General features: G+C 37.1%; 1 protein-coding gene across 2 annotated transcripts in view; it reads left to right on the forward strand.

Moving 5' to 3' along the window:
* The first annotated feature begins 2042 nt into the window (after positions 1 to 2042).
* cdh26.1 (cadherin 26, tandem duplicate 1) overlaps positions 2043 to 16102 on the forward strand; it is a 32319-nt gene continuing 18259 nt past the window's right edge. Inside the window, exons 1-12 of one of the 2 annotated variants that reach the window (XM_055188399.2) lie at positions 2043 to 2261; positions 3422 to 3475; positions 3832 to 3927; positions 4080 to 4235; positions 4357 to 4504; positions 4687 to 4862; positions 5488 to 5616; positions 6761 to 6946; positions 7181 to 7452; positions 9327 to 9469; positions 12239 to 12466; positions 15338 to 15556. In XM_055188399.2, coding sequence (XP_055044374.2) covers positions 2178 to 2261; positions 3422 to 3475; positions 3832 to 3927; positions 4080 to 4235; positions 4357 to 4504; positions 4687 to 4862; positions 5488 to 5616; positions 6761 to 6946; positions 7181 to 7452; positions 9327 to 9469; positions 12239 to 12466; positions 15338 to 15556 — 1891 coding nt within the window. In that variant the 5' untranslated portion in view covers positions 2043 to 2177. The remainder of the gene's footprint in view (positions 2262 to 3421; positions 3476 to 3831; positions 3928 to 4079; positions 4236 to 4356; positions 4505 to 4686; positions 4863 to 5487; positions 5617 to 6760; positions 6947 to 7180; positions 7453 to 9326; positions 9470 to 12238; positions 12467 to 15337; positions 15557 to 16102) is intronic. The other variant, XM_055188398.2, reaches the window with a different exon arrangement.

Below are 16102 nucleotides of genomic sequence, written 5' to 3' on the forward strand. Positions count from 1 at the left end.
CGGGCAACGGTAGTTTATCTAGGCAAAGTGGTGGGGAACGGGGAGGTTCGACCAGTAAATGTCAAAATTTGAGCTGTTCAAGATTATCCTCCAACTACAACCAAAAAAGAGCTAATGCGATTTTTAGGGTTAGTCGGATACTACCGTTCTTTTTGTCGTAACTTCTCCTCTGTTTCTGCACCACTTACTGATCTTTAAAAACTAAAAAAATCATCTGGTCGACAAATTGTGCGATGGCTTTTGACCAGGTTAAGTCTCTACCGGCTCTTCTGTTGTCTTAGCTGCGCCTTGCTTTGAAAGACCTTTCTCCTTGCAGGTAGATGCAAGACAAGTTGGAGCTGGGGCTGTTCTTCAACAATCAGTTGAACTACTCCGTTGAAGAACAAGAAACTTTGGCCTTGATTTGGTCCTTGCAACATTTTGATGTCTATGTTTGCTCAAGTCAACCTGTTGTTATTTTTACAGATCATAACCCCTTGACGTTTTTGAACTTCCTCCTCTGCCCGAATCAAAGACTGATACGTTGGTCTTTGTTTTTGCAGTCGTATTCCCTTGATATTCGTTGTCCTGCTCTTCCTGGTCCTGAATTTGTGGCAAAATGTTTTTTGGTAACTGGTTTGTTTGTTGCTTTCCTTGGTTTCTTGACAGACCCCTGTCTTAAGGGGAGGGATGTGACGGCCTTGGTCTGCTGACTCCGCCTCCCAGCAACTGCTTTTGGCAATCCATGATGTCCAGCACTTGTTGCCCTCTGATTGTGCAACTATTTGAATGTGCATTGAGGAGAGAGCTGTTTTTTGTTGGACTTTGTTGTTTTAGTTTCTGTTTATCCAACACTGCAACAGGGCATTACATGAACATACATTCACCTTGCATTATACTACTGATTTCTGACTGCTACATTCTACTGGTTTGCTTTGTATAAGTTCCTTTTCTGCTAATAAACCTTTTTTTCATTATATATTGGCTTCTGAGAGTCCCTACTATTGTTAGGTTTCGTTGTGAGCCTCTGGGCTTAACAGACATTTTATGGCATTTAAAGCATTAAACTTTTGTTGGCGGGGAAAGAGTCAAGTGTGTTTGTGGGATGGGTAGATGTGTGCGGTATACAATATGGAAGACAACCAATATGATTAGTTATCCCCAATTTATTGGGTTGTCTTTTCTTGCTTTTGCTTCAGGGTTTTTTACGAGGACTGTTTTTTTCAACATAATTATCATCTTTTGAAAAGCTGGCTGGTTACAAATCTAACCACAAACCACACCTTCACACATACACACACACAGAGGATTTGTGGTCTATAGCACAAACACATTAGATTGTTTGAAGTCGTGTGCTTAAGTTTTATAATGGGTCAAACTACCAGTTACCCTGCACAAACACTAATGACATTTTATTGATGTGTATAACAGAACAAAACGCTGTGCATGTAACCAATACTGCTATTTTAGATGTCCCACTATTTGAATTATTTTGCACCATGTTTTATTTTACAGTAAAAATTTGCAGTTGCATTTTTGTTTTATCATTGATCTACATTTTTCACATTTTTTTTCAGTCATCAGTTAAATAGAAACAATGCTAATAACAATTTTTTAAAAATAGGCTAAAATAGTCAAGACAAGCATGTGCGACATTTAATCTTAACTCTCATCTGTTGAATGTAGCCAGTAGCTCTGCTACTATCAGATCATCACTAACATCCCACGTTTCACAGAGCTATCATATATCCATAAATGCATTGCTCAGGTAAGCTTTGTTGCAGATGACAAATTGATTTTTGCTAATTAAAGTTAATATCATTTCTTAATTCGGCATAACGATTATTTTGAAATGTTAAAGATAAGGAAGGCTTACCGCCAAATGGCCTGCTTATTATCTACTCTCTACTACTGGTGACTGATGAAGTAGTCAAGCCTGTTTTTCCTCTTTAGGTGGAGGACAAAGAGGGCGGGTTATGGAGGTGAATGCTAACTCGCTGTTTTGTGTCGAATGGCCACTCCCAAGCTGTGTGGCCTGAAGCTCTTTTGTGGTTGTAATGACTCACTGCTCTATATCAAGAGATCAAATACACACACAGAGAGACACAAACACACACAGAGATACACAGAAAGTAAACCAAAACTGTGGGATGCCTCTCGCTCTTCTTATCTGATCTTAGTTAAGGTGATCATCACAGATGGTGCGCTGTCATTTTAGGCGGGTTAGCAAAGAGGAGCATTTCAACATGACACACATCATCGCTTTCCTGTTTCTGCTCACTGTAAGTATAAAAATAGATTTTTGATGCGTCAACCTCAATTTCAAATGACTAACATCATAGATAATTATATTTCATAGTAATAGCTGAGAGTTTGTATGGAGTCACATATAAGATTACTCATTACTTAAAAGCAGTTGCCTTAGGAAAAGCAAATAGATGACAATCTGTAATGTCTCAATTAGACATGTATTAGATTTCTACCTCCATCATATCACTATGTGTTTTTCGTATACAATACACTTCAGATTTTTGTGAAGTACGCCATAGTACAAACAACTTGAACATGCTTGCGCAGGGCACAGGGTTTATATGGGGTTATACAGGGTTATAAAGACATTTATTGAGTTTGAGTTAACTAACAAAACAAAGTGTGCTGTTTTCCAGCAATGTTATTGTAAAGGGTTTTCACAGACAGTACTTTATGACAGTTACACGAGTGTCCTACATTTCAAATTCAGTGGTTATATCTTGTAAACTAGCAGCTGTAAGTTAATTCAGACGTTGGTGTATATTTACAGTATACAGTGAATTAACCTTTAAAAGTTTAAATGTGCTTAAAGCAGGGGAGTCAGCTGGCATTGGTTTAACTTAGCACCCTCTTCTATGCATTACACTATTACTAGTACGGTTTAATTTTGATGCTTATGTTGTCCATCGCTTTTTCTGTGTTTTCTCCTATATATATATAAAACTGAATTGAATTGTAAAGTGGAATATGGAAATGGAATATTCTGATCTTGATTCTCCTTTATAAAAAAGTCAAACAATATGACACAGTGACATTAAAAAAAAGTCAAGAGAACGTCTACAGTTTTTCTAAGGGAGTATATAAGTGTTACTAAATAGTGAATTCATGAATAATGATTGAAAATCTAATTCACACTGATCCAACCAACAACAACAAAAAACTAATTCTTTATAAATGATAATATTGGTGTTGGTTGTAGTTTTTGGATCTTAACATCAAATCTTTGACACCAATCTCAGCCTGCACTTATTGTGAATTACACCTTAAATAGTTCAGTTTGTTAATAGATGTGCTATTAATGTTCAAAGTCTACATACTGTAGATATCATGTGAGGACATTGGCCATTAAACAACTATAACAACTGGTTTGAAATGGAAATTCATTTCTAATGATCTGTTTGTTGTTCATCAGCTTGTTGAGGCGAATGCATCCAGCACAAATGTCACGCTCAGCCGAGAAAAACGGGTACGTAAGGAACAGGAATTGGACAAAACATGGTCAAACATGTTCATCAGTCCTTTTTTAAAGAGATTTATGTTTATATTCCAATTTAAGTCTTGTTAGGTTCTCTTATCAACATCAAATAATCTCAATGACTTCTGCAAATGTGTCATTTAGAAAGTATGCCGACAATCTCTTTGAAATTTTACTGTAGTTACAAAAAAATATTTTAATAGAAAATGTAAGTAGGTTGTTAACTGAACATGTTCAACAGCTAAATCCAAAACGTTTCAGATTCTGTACATTTTGTCTGAATAAACAAAATAAACACAAACCGGTAATGCTTTCTGTTTATCTATCTCTCTCTGTTTACTCCGAAGGATGCTGTTCTTATTCGTTCAAAAAGAAGATGGGTTCTGTCTACCATTGATATTGAAGAGAACATGCCAGGACCTTTCCCCGCTGAAGTAACACAGGTAATTTTACCACGTTGCATTTAAACTGTAATTGAAATTTAAACTTGAAAACTTCAAAAAGTTGACTTTTTTATTGTCATCCACCTGGGTTGAATTTGTTTAACTTCCTGCAAGGTGAAGAACAACAATATTCCTTTTTTTATTCATGCTAGATGTTCAATGACAAAGAAACGGACTACAACATCAAGTTTCAAATCAGAGGAGAAGGGGTAGACTTAGACCCAAAGGGTTTGTTTACCATTAACGAGAATAATGGATATTTGTATGTGCACCGGGCCGTCGACAGGGAGAAGAAGCCCGTCTATCACGTAAGTCCACAAACTGCACATGCAAAATACAGTGCGAGATTGGTGATGGCATTAATGCGATCTAAGTTAATGCAATTCCCAGAAGAGTTTCCATGTGGGATTTCTTTTGATTTATTCGCAGGTGGACTTTGATGTCCTGGACAGGTTGACTGGTGAGCCGGTGGACCGAACGCTGTCTTTTAATGTGGAAATACATGACAAAAATGATAATCCACCCGAATTTACTCCTGTGTCCTTTAGTAGAGAACTTCCTGAAAACACAAAAGAAGGTTTGTAGAACTACATATCACTTGACATACTTTCTCCTGTCCAAGCTTAACATGCAAATACCACTATATACAACCTATATAATTCTGAAGTGTAAAGATTGTGTCTCAAAACACCAAACAGAAGGTCAGACAGTAGCTGGCGATACTTTTCTTATTTATTGTAAGTTTCCTCGTCATTTCAGGCACACTTCCAGTAACACTCCAAGCTCATGACATCGATGAAAAAGGCACTCCTAACTCTCAGTTCACCATGAGATTGGTGTCACAAGAACCTGTTCTCCCAAAGTTAACCCTTCAGGACATCACAGGAACTACAACAATCAAACAGCTCGGCCTCAGCGGATGCTTTGATTATGATGTGAGTTGATTATGCAACACATTCTCACCAAAAAGCGTACAAATGACACGCAGTGTGATTATCGTGCAATAGATACGCCAAATTCCGATTTTGCGTGCATATGATACGCCAGTCCTTCCCATTCACTTATATGGCGAATCGTTTCGTGTCGTTTTATTTATTGTTTAATTCTGTTTTTTTACCATTTTCGCTTGGGTTTTGGGTTAGAACAACTTTTTGTTATGACATCCTAACCCAAACCCCAACTCCAAGCGACCATGGCCCAAACATAGATAAAAACATACAGAAACCTGTATATTCAATAACCTGCCCAAACAAATGTGAAATCCAACCCCAAACCCAAGCGACAACGGTGCAAAAAAAAGAAAACAAATGAGAAAACAATAAATAAAACGTCACGAAACGATTCGCCATATAAGTGAATGGGAAGGACTGGCGTATCATATGCACGCAAAATCGGAATTTGGCGTATCTATTGCACTATAATCACACTGCGTGTCATTTGTACGCATCTTGGTGAGAACGGGTAGGATTATGACGCTTCGATTATGATTCCCACCACATTCACATGTTAAGGGAACAGAGTCATGCATCTGTTTTCATCTTTTTCTCGTTTTTTTTTTAGAAAGCTAAACTATATAAAGTGTATATTGAAGCCAAGGATGAAGGAACACCATCGCTGTCCTCGACTGCAACAGTTTTCCTAAACATCACCGACTCCAACACTCATCTTCCTCAGTTTACAGCTGCCAAGGTGAGTCTTGGATTGGTAATGGTGATGTGCATGATGCTTACCTCCAGATATTCAAGATTAATGTACAGATAAACCATTCATAGTTGAAAAGTGTAACTGCACCTCTTTGGTGCTTCATCATTTCACTTTAATAAGATCTACAGTGCGTTTTAATGAGTTGTTTCACCATAAAGCTTCCCAGCAAGCAATTTAGGCTAAAACAAGGCAAAATTTGGGCTGTCAGTGAAAGTCTAATAGACATCTAAGCCCAAGAATAGACTATACGTATACGCTTAGAACATATACAAGAAATGAAAGCAAACACCTTGAACACCTGTTGACTTTGCTTACATAATGGAATATAGTAGGGGTGAGCGGGGCACAAACTAACACAGCCCTGCTGAAAAAAAAACAATAAAACTATTACAGAAAATTCTAATGGTTCCCATTGAAATACCAATAGGAACCATTAGCTTTTACCATTAAAACCACGACACTGTGGTGTGTTTTGGGCCATATTCCATTAGAACCAATACATAGAACCAATAGAACCAATACATAGAACCAATAGAACCAGTACATAGAACCAATAGAACCAATACATAGAACCAATAGAACCAATACATACCATTAAAAACCAACAAAGACCAATACACTGTAGTGTGTTTTGGGCCATATTCCATTAGAACCAATAAAATTCCCAATAAAACCAATAGAATTTCTGTGATGGTTTCTATTGTTTTTTTTAGCAGGGAGGTTAATTGCGGCTACTTTACATATTTATACACGGATGAGCAATCTGTGCTTTTGGTCTTTTTCTCTTACAGTATGAACAGTTTTGGTTAAGATATTGAACAAAGAGTGATTTGGAGGCATGAAAGTAAATTTATCATCTGATGTTTTTTCGATTTGGGTGTGTAAGTCACCAAATCCAACCTTATATTATTTCAATCTCTGTCTTGTTACCTAAAACATAAGACCATTTTGAAAAATGTCAGCAACTTCTAGTAACTGATAGCTGGGATTGAAAACATTTTTACTTTAGCCTCAGGTATAAACATAGTTATATACTATAGTTAGCCGTCATTTTCTTGGCTAGGTTATTGCTTGCTGGATTTTCAGTGGTGTGCTATGATGCATTGATATGCATGTTTATTTGGATCAGTACAATACAGAGGTGATGGAAATGGAGTACAACAAGGAGATCTTAAGAATCGGCGTAACAGACAAAGACGAACCAAACACACCTGCTTCAAGAGCTGTTTTTAAAATCCTGAAGGGCAACGAAGAGGGAAACTATAAGATCGATACCGACCCCAAAACCAACGAAGGTGTGCTGTATGTTATTAAGGTACGTGAAATATGTTGCTTTTATATTTTGCACAACTCTGTAGTTTTGTAGATTTTTAAGATAAAGTCTGTTAGAATCAGAAACAGTTTAAGTGCTACTTTTAAAGCCATTGAAAAAAAACCACCACTTGGAAAACAGCTAAAATTACGTCTCCAAACACAACTATAGCTGATGTCAGATATGACAACAGAAATGTTTAGCAAATAGACGTCATGTATGGTTGCATTTTCACAGGGAAAAAATTTTGAGAAAACTGAGATCACAGAGCTGGAGATATCGGTGGAGAACGAGGAGAAGTTGTTTCAGTGTATCGATGGAAAGCCTGTAACAAACTTAATTCCCAAACCAAACACAGCTAAAGTGGAGGTTAAAGTCATTGATGTGAACGATCCCCCTGAGTTTAAAAGGACCGTAGAGAAAGTATACAGAAATGAAAACATGGATCCAGGAGATGTACTGTTTACACCCGAGGTGAAGGATGAAGACTCGGACGTAAACAACATCAGGTACGTTTGACATTTCATTCATAAAGTGACTGAAGGATACACAAACTATACAAGCAGCTGTTTTGCATTATATCCTTGTATATCAGCAGCACTATGATCTGTATATGCATTCAGTTGGCTTAAAGCTCACGTAACACATGCTGTTTCTGCATTTCTGATGTTAATCTGGAGTATTCATAGAGTAGTATGACATCCTTTATATCTCCGAAGAGTCTTTAGTTTAATCAGATTTATAAAAGAAAGATTAGCTTTACCGAATTTTTCCGATAACGTACGAAAAAATGAAGAAGGAGGAGTTATACCGCGGGAGGAGCGAGTACGAGTCATGCAACACAACACTGTTTTAACTTATGATTCACTACATGTTTGTGTCATTTATATAATATGCACGCGCCTATTTCCAACATAAGACAGAAGTCTTACTTACCGCATGCAACTCATGACCCATTTGGAAAATCCAGCGCATCAAACACACACACAAAACTCCGCTGTTACCCCGGATAAAAAAACTATATCCATTGTTCCCATAAGGCTGGATTTCTTCTCCTTACATCCAAAAACACACTTCTTCTTTCATGCCATTGTTGACTTTTGAAATTAAACAAAGCTGTCGCGTGATAAGATGTTTGCAAGTTGTAGCGGCTCCCGCTGATTGACGGGTGGGCGGGGATTTCCGGGGGAAGTGCCCATATAAAGAAGTGATATGTATAGAAAACCCCTGAAACATCAGATGGACCTGTAATCGAAAAAAACTTTCCGAAACTTGTACGAACCCTGGCGAAGTGCATTCGGCACAGAAATACTCCTACGTTTAGCATGAGGAAACAACTCTATAACCATGTTAAAGGAATAGTCTACTCATTTTCAATATTAAAATATGTTATTACCTTAACTAAGAATTGTTGATACATCCCTCTATCATCTGTGTGCGTGCACGTAAGCGCTGGAGCGCGCTGCGATGCTTCGATAGCATTTAGCTTAGCCCCATTCATTCAATGGTACCATTTAGAGATAAAGTTAGAAGTGACCAAACACATCAACGTTTTTACTATTTAAGACGAGTAGTTATACGAGCAAGTTTGGTGGTACAAAATAAAACGTAGCGCTTTTCTAAGCGGATTTAAAAGAGGAACTATATTGTATGGCGTAATAGCACTTTTGGGAGTACTTCGACTCGCCTGAAAAGTCCGCTCCCCTTCTCACTCTCATAATGGGAGAGGGAGGGTGTTACTGCGCCGAGTCGAAGTACTCACAAAAGTGCTATTACGCCATAAAATATAGTTCCTCTTTTAAATCCGCTTAGAAAAGCGCTACGTTTTATTTTGTACCACCAAACTTGCTACAGCGATATTTGTGTGAGCATATCAGTGAACACCCCTGACCACTCGGTGAGTTTCACGTCTTTGTAAATGAAAGTTTAATGCATTTTAGGAAAGGATTGTTCCTGTGCACCTATACACCCATTGTAGAGGTGGGAGGTGAAACACAAACACCCGAAAATGCTCAGGCCAGCATCATATGACCAAATTTCAGTCAAAACCGTTCTATTTCATCATAAACAATCTGAAAACAGGGCTTTAAGTGTAAAATACCGAACTTGTCCTTTAAAAGCATTTGAAACAAGGGTAAGGGGAAACATAAAAAATATTTTGGGAAATTATATAAGGCTGAAACAATCATGCTTTTTCTAACAATGTAATATTTTTAAAATGTACAATACTTCCTATTTGTGTGCTTCTGTAAAATAATACACTGTAGATATCATCTGTATGAGTGCATGAGCGGTAGGAATCCTGTACATAAATCATGACATGAATCATAATAGTTGACATGAATCAAACAGGTCTCATTTCTTTTATGCATGCTTTTTAAAGGTACAAGTTAGTGCAAGATCCAGCCAAATGGGTGACTGTTGATCCAAAGACTGGAAAGGTCACTACAGTTCAGAAGATGGACAGAGAGTCCTCATATGTCAAAAATAACACCTACAGCGTTGTGATCATTGCTTTAGATGATGGTAGGTACAAAACACTTTAGAAGGTCGAACACTAGGTGAGCAAATAAAAACATCAAAAAGCCAGACACTGTATTTGTAACTCAGTTGGTAGAGCAATAGGTTAGCAGCTCAAAGGTCATTTGTTTGATTACGAACAAACATACAATACATTACGGATTAAACTACTGCACTGTTAACGCATTTATTTACTCAGACTATTTATTATTGATCGTAGGAGTAATATTTAATCTCTAAATGAAAAATATTATCTTGCATGTTCAACTTAATGTTGTGTTTGGTTAATCTTGGTGTCAGAGGTGTTTTGACAAAAGTTAAAGGGGACAGAGAATGAAAAACCATTCTTACCTTGTCTTTGTTGAATAATGGTAGTCTACCCACATTCACAAACATACAAAAAGTGCTAGACATGCTAAACATCTCAGTCTCATAGAAATTCCTCTTTTAGAAATATCAGCCAGAAAACAGCCCAATCTGAAAAACTGATGCTTATGACATCACAGGCATCTAACTGCCCTTCCACTTTAAAATAATTGGCTACATTGTTTGAGTGGCAGCAAAGTCAGCCAATCAGGAATGAGATTGCAAGTTAAGTCAGTAGGGGGAGCCAAATAGGTGCAAAACCACTTGTTTAAAATCACCCACCCTAATAGAGCTATCTGAGAGAGGTTTTTAGGAAGCTTCTAAGGCATTACAGACCCAAACACATTGTTTTTTGTCTACATGTCACATCAAAGAACAAGGATAAATACTCTGTTCAATTATTCTATGTCACCTTTAAAGGTATCGTTCTTTCTGTGTTTTTGAAGCTTTGATTGTGTTTACGTTGCGCAATATAACATGTGTTCATGTTTAGTGTGTAAAAAAACGCGGTATTTTTCACACAATTTACTTATCCGTATAGCGTCTTCCATGTTATATGAAGTCCCTCCTTCAGAAATACATAATGAGTTCTGATTGTGTAGTTTGTTTAGTGTGTTGTGATTCGATAGCAACTTAGCTTAGCAGAGCCTTTGAGCCAATGCTGGTGACTGCCGTATTACTGTGGGCGGAGTTTTGTCAAAAACTGTTTTATTGACATCATTCAACCAGGAAGTAGAGGACTGCAGTCCAAACTAGCCGTTCGTTGTAGGCTTTGAAAGGGGAATTCTATTAAAGAAAATATATCGCCTGGCAGTGAACTTTGAGCTTTATAATTTTGCAGGTATTATTTATGCACTAACAGCAACACACTAACTAAATTTTGAAAAATGGGATAAGGAAGAACGTGACCTTTAAAACTAATAATAGCTTCTTTTTTTTAGCAAATTTTGGGCCATATTTACTATACGGGACAAATTAGCATGAGAGCGCAATTCCAAAAAGTGCATATGGGAGTGGTAATATCTGTAAGTTATTAACTAAGGAGGCGCAAATTAAATAACACAGGCGCAACAGCTGATTTATATAATGACCAACACAATCTACTAAGAGCAGCAAAAATTTGTTCAGGGTCGAAAAATTTGGCACCATGGACATCACAGCTAACGTAGCCATAGGACACTGAAAAATTAAGGTTCACAAAAAGTTTTGAAACATTTGGTATTATGTGACTTCTCCTAATGACTCCTCTTATATTTCCTCCAACAAATAAAAAAATGGCTTGGCAAACAATATTTTTTAATAATAACTTCCTCTGGCATTTCAAAAAAAAAAAAAAAGTTACATGTTAAAGGTGCAGTTTGTAATTTTTGGAAGGCTTTCTTGACAGAAATGCCAAATAATATACAAAACTATATGATCAGGGGTGTATTAAGACCTTTTATAATGAACCGTTATGGGTTTATTACCTTAGAATGAGACATTTTTATCTACATATATCGAGGGTCTTCTTACATGGAAGTCACCATTTTGTGCCACCATGCTTGTACAGAAGCCCTTAATGGACAAACTTGTCTCTAATGATATGTTTGTCTCTATGTGATTAAAAAACGAGGAGTAAGTAGTGAACTGAGCCGCTGGTTGCAATTCACCACTAGATGCAGCTAAAATGTACACACTGCACCTAGAGTTCTCAACGGGCCTGAAAATTACAACCCGATCCGTGGCTTTTAAAGCCCGGACCCAATGTAACCCGACACATCAACGTGAATTATCTGTCCGAACCCAACCCGCGGCCCGACGCCGCCGACCCCCCCCCTGCCTTTTTTTTCTCATACACGTAACGTTAGGCTATTATCATGACCAGCAGACGGAAATTCAAACCAAGCTTTAATGTTCACGCCTTATAACAATACAAACAACTGAAACAATAAACTTTAAATATAGGCTATAAATAAAATATGCCTAAAAATGAATTCACCTGCGGCAAGTTTACTTTTCTCCATCTCTTCTTCTCCAGGCAACAGGCGTGCACGCAGTGATAGCAATAAGCTCTGGGGTGGATCTCTAAAGATTAACATTAGTAAATCACATTGCGTGATTCATTTAAATAATCTCCCATAAATTTTGCATCTGAAAGGGGAAACTCCTAGAAATATGCAATTAGGTCAGTCGCAAAAATAACTAGACCACACCTTTTCAGCACTAATTATCCACTGCGTGTCTTTCGTTGTTACTTAACGCCAAAATTATGATTTGCGCTGGCGCAAGCTGTTAGTAAATCTGGCCCTATATCTAAAATCATTCCCTATTCTTAATCATACAGAAGACATTAGGGTTGAGACTTTCTCATCTTGTCTGATCTCACAGATCTTAATCACTAATGATTTTTTTTCAATGTGCCGTTTACAGGAGAGCCACAGGGCACAGGTACATGCACCGTACAGATACATCTGGGTGATGTGAATGATAATGTCCCAGTTCTGCTCAACAAGAGCGGGGTCTTGTGTGTGAACAAGGTTGACCGTGTCCAAATAAAAGCAGAAGACAAGGATGAAAATCCATACGCAGGTCCGTTTTCCTTTTCTATGATGGGGGACAAGGAACTTAAAGAGCTCTGGAAGTTTGATCCCACCACAGGTCCGTGACTTCACATACATTTCACATACATTTTATACTTAAAATTAAAATTAGCTTTTTATTTTTCTTACCCTCAGGGCATCCCAAATGTTGGTGACATTATTTCTTCAGAACAATAAAAAAGATGTTTTGCAGAAACCGCAGTGCTCTTTGATTCATGTAATGCAATGGTTCTACCGATTAAATAATGTCACCAACATATCGGATGGCCTGAGGGTAAGAAAAATAAACAGCACATTTTCATATTTGCCTGAACTATCACTTTAACATCTAACAGTTACATTAAAAACAAATCTACAGACTTCTCATCAGAGAGGGATTTTGAAACAGCTAGACATACTTTAGCATGTGTAAAACATTTCCACCTTAATATCACAATTGTTACCAATTTATGCATAACTTTCAACATTGGGATTTGAAAATAATGGAAATTTCCCAACCCCAACACTACCCTCCCTAAACTCCCCCAGGCTGTCTCACAACTAGACAAGAGGAGGGGTGGGAAATGTTATTCATTTATTTATTGAGCTTGATTTTAAATGACAATAAAGCACAATTAGAGTGCCCACCACCACGCACTTCCAAACCATTTTTTTCTTCTTCTTCTTCTTCTTCTTCTTCTTCTTGTTTTATTGGCGGGTGTCGTTTGAGTAAGATGTTACAGCTAATCCTCCACCTGCTTTAAAAGAGGCGAATGTAACAGACAAATCAAATACGCACAGTTGGATTTTTTGCACAGAAAAATTAAAAATACAAGAGAAATTCAGGAAAATATTTAAACAAGATAATAGCAGGATAGAATGGTAAAATGCGGGAAAATCACGGGAAAAACTGGAAGGTTGAAAGGAATGATATTAGGAGATATTTGTCTTTTGAGTCTCAGATAGCATTAATATTTTCCTGTAGATCTCCTCTGGCTAATCAAATACATATAATTAAAGTCGTAGGCTTTATTTTGTAATAAAAAAAAGTTTTTTGTGTGACTTTAGCAAGCTATAGGTGGTGATATAAAGTGCCAGCTTTTCTTACAGTTTTACCTATGTTTCTAGTCTATATATGTAAGGAATAATTCACGACGGGCCATTGAATCATAAGAAAATAATGGTCACCTAAGGTGGTAATGCGGCACGGCGCAAAGTGACGCAGATCTACACCGCGGGTGTGCATTATTTTCAAATAATTAAAGTAACCAATGAGTCAATTATTCTGCTTATACAGTACCACGGTTATCGCGAACATTGCTATTTTTAAGACATTTGACAAGTTAGGTGTGCGGTTATCCAAAAATGATGCATACCCGGAACATTTCTCAACCAATCAGACTAAAGCAATCAACAGCCCTGTGGTATATATGAAGAGTTTGGTTCCAAAACGCGATAAACGCCATTTTTGAAAAAAATGAGTTACTAATCAGTATTATATCAGGTCAGTAGTTAAAAGTAATTTCTTAATTTTACGCAAATTCCAATACCCGCCGTGATATTCTGTCATCTTTTCTCCCTTTTTTCCCAAAATGCGACAAACGCCACTCCTCCTTTTTTACAGAACGCAATAAATCCATTCCTGAAATTACAGCCCACCATTCATGCAATGTAAGCAAACATGGCAGCGCGCTGAGTACACAGAGTCCTAGTTTTCCTCATCTACTTTGTACTATGTGATCAACAAACAAAATAAAATAATACTTTAATTGCATTGATAAACCTGTGATGGTTTTCTGTGACGGGAAAGAAACGTAAGCCATCAACATCTAATGATTTCCGCGAGAGGCACTCGGTTGCTTGTTCTCCCGACAGCATCAAGCTTCTCATGCTAAAACATTGACCCCAGAGGATCTTATGAAAACTTTACATTATTTTACTCAAAGTCAACGAAAATCGAGCGGGACCAAAAACATTTTAGAGCTGATCGCTGTGAAAATGTAAAGAGACGACGTCAAGTAGGCTATAACCACAGCAATGTGTTCTTAATATAACAAAGTAAGTGTTTTGGTTAATGCCATTAATGTTTATTTTTTAATCATTGTATACCACTAGTCAACTAAATAAATATAAAATGGTAAAGATGAATGCACATTTATACATTGATTTAATAGATTTATAGCATTTTGAAATAAAAAACTGTCATGGTTTTATTGCATTTTGTGTTGAATTTTTTATGTTTTTATAACCTAAAGATGATATGTGAAAGTTTGTAACAAAAAATAGTGGTTTTCATCTTGTCACTTTCTTGGTATAGAAAACTAGTTTTTACCAAAATTTGTCAAAATGGATTTATTGCGTTTTGGAACCAAACTCTTCATGTATATATAGATCTGAGATCTTAAGGCTTTTTCTATGTACACAAAAGTCCTATTTCTCTCAAATTTGTTCACAAATCTGTCTGAATCTGTGTATGTGAGCACTTCTCTTTTGCCGAGATAATCCATCCACCTCACGGGTGTGGCATATTAAGGTGCTGATTAGACAGCATGATTATTGCATAGGTGTGCCTTAGGCTGGTCACAATAAAAGGCCACTCTAAAAAGTGTGATCAGGACCCTAATACAGATGTCACAAACACGCTATTTGGTTATAAAATACCAACATTTTTGTGTAATATTAAACTGTACCTTTCAAAACGGTTTGCAGATTTAAGTTGTTATCTGGGAATAACAAACCTGCAAATGTCGCAACTGGCCAATCAGAATCAAGCATTCCAATGAGCCGTATAATAATAATAAATAATAGTCTTGCTAGCATTTTGATTTCAAATTAAATACTATAAATCAAACATAAAAGCAAGATTTGTTTACTGCTAGGAAATCAGTTACCGTGTTCTCTTGCACCTTTAAAAATTTCACATGAAAGATTTGTTTGGTTTGCACCGTAGGGGACAGCACTTCTCTGATAACTTTGAAGAGTTTGCCATATGGAAACTACTCCATTCCCTTCAAGATCCAGGATCAGCAGGCCTTGGCAACAGAAGCGGTTTTTCATGTGGTTGTTTGTGACTGCACTGAAGTGGCTGTTTGTCGTGTGCGCCGAGCGGCCTACTCCCGGTTAGGTGCAGCAGCCATCGGCCTTCTGATTGCAGGATTTCTCCTGTTCTGTAAGTTGTCAAACTAAACACATTAACAATACGAAAGCTATTTGGCAAAACTGACATCTATTTCATGAGAATTAACAACTTTTCAGAATGATTGACTCATATACAGATTTAAAAAAAAATGCAGTGTTGGCTTCATTGACAAGAGACTGGTGTTATAGGAACCACACGGTATATGCAGAGTTGCCAAATTCGCTTATAATATACAACCTGACCGTCTTTCTTTGTAAAGTTGAGGTATAATCACGGGTTGGGGCTTTTTGGGTTTATTTAAAAAAAATACATTTATATGGTTGCTTGTAGGGATGGGACTGTTACCGGTTTCATGATTAACCACGATAAAATGTCCTGACGGTTAGTATTATCGTTTAAAATTTAATCATTATTACAACCGTGTTTGAGCCAGAATCCAGAATCAGTTTGACGCAGACGCGCACATGCAACGTAGTTTTTGCACAAGAAGACATTTAAGAGATAATGTATTGTATTCGTTTATGGTAAACTTATTAGACAGATTTATTTATTTTTTTACCACAGAAATAATTTCAG

This window comes from Misgurnus anguillicaudatus, chromosome 13, assembly GCF_027580225.2.
Source record: "Misgurnus anguillicaudatus chromosome 13, ASM2758022v2, whole genome shotgun sequence".
Lineage (NCBI taxonomy): Eukaryota > Metazoa > Chordata > Actinopteri > Cypriniformes > Cobitidae > Misgurnus > Misgurnus anguillicaudatus.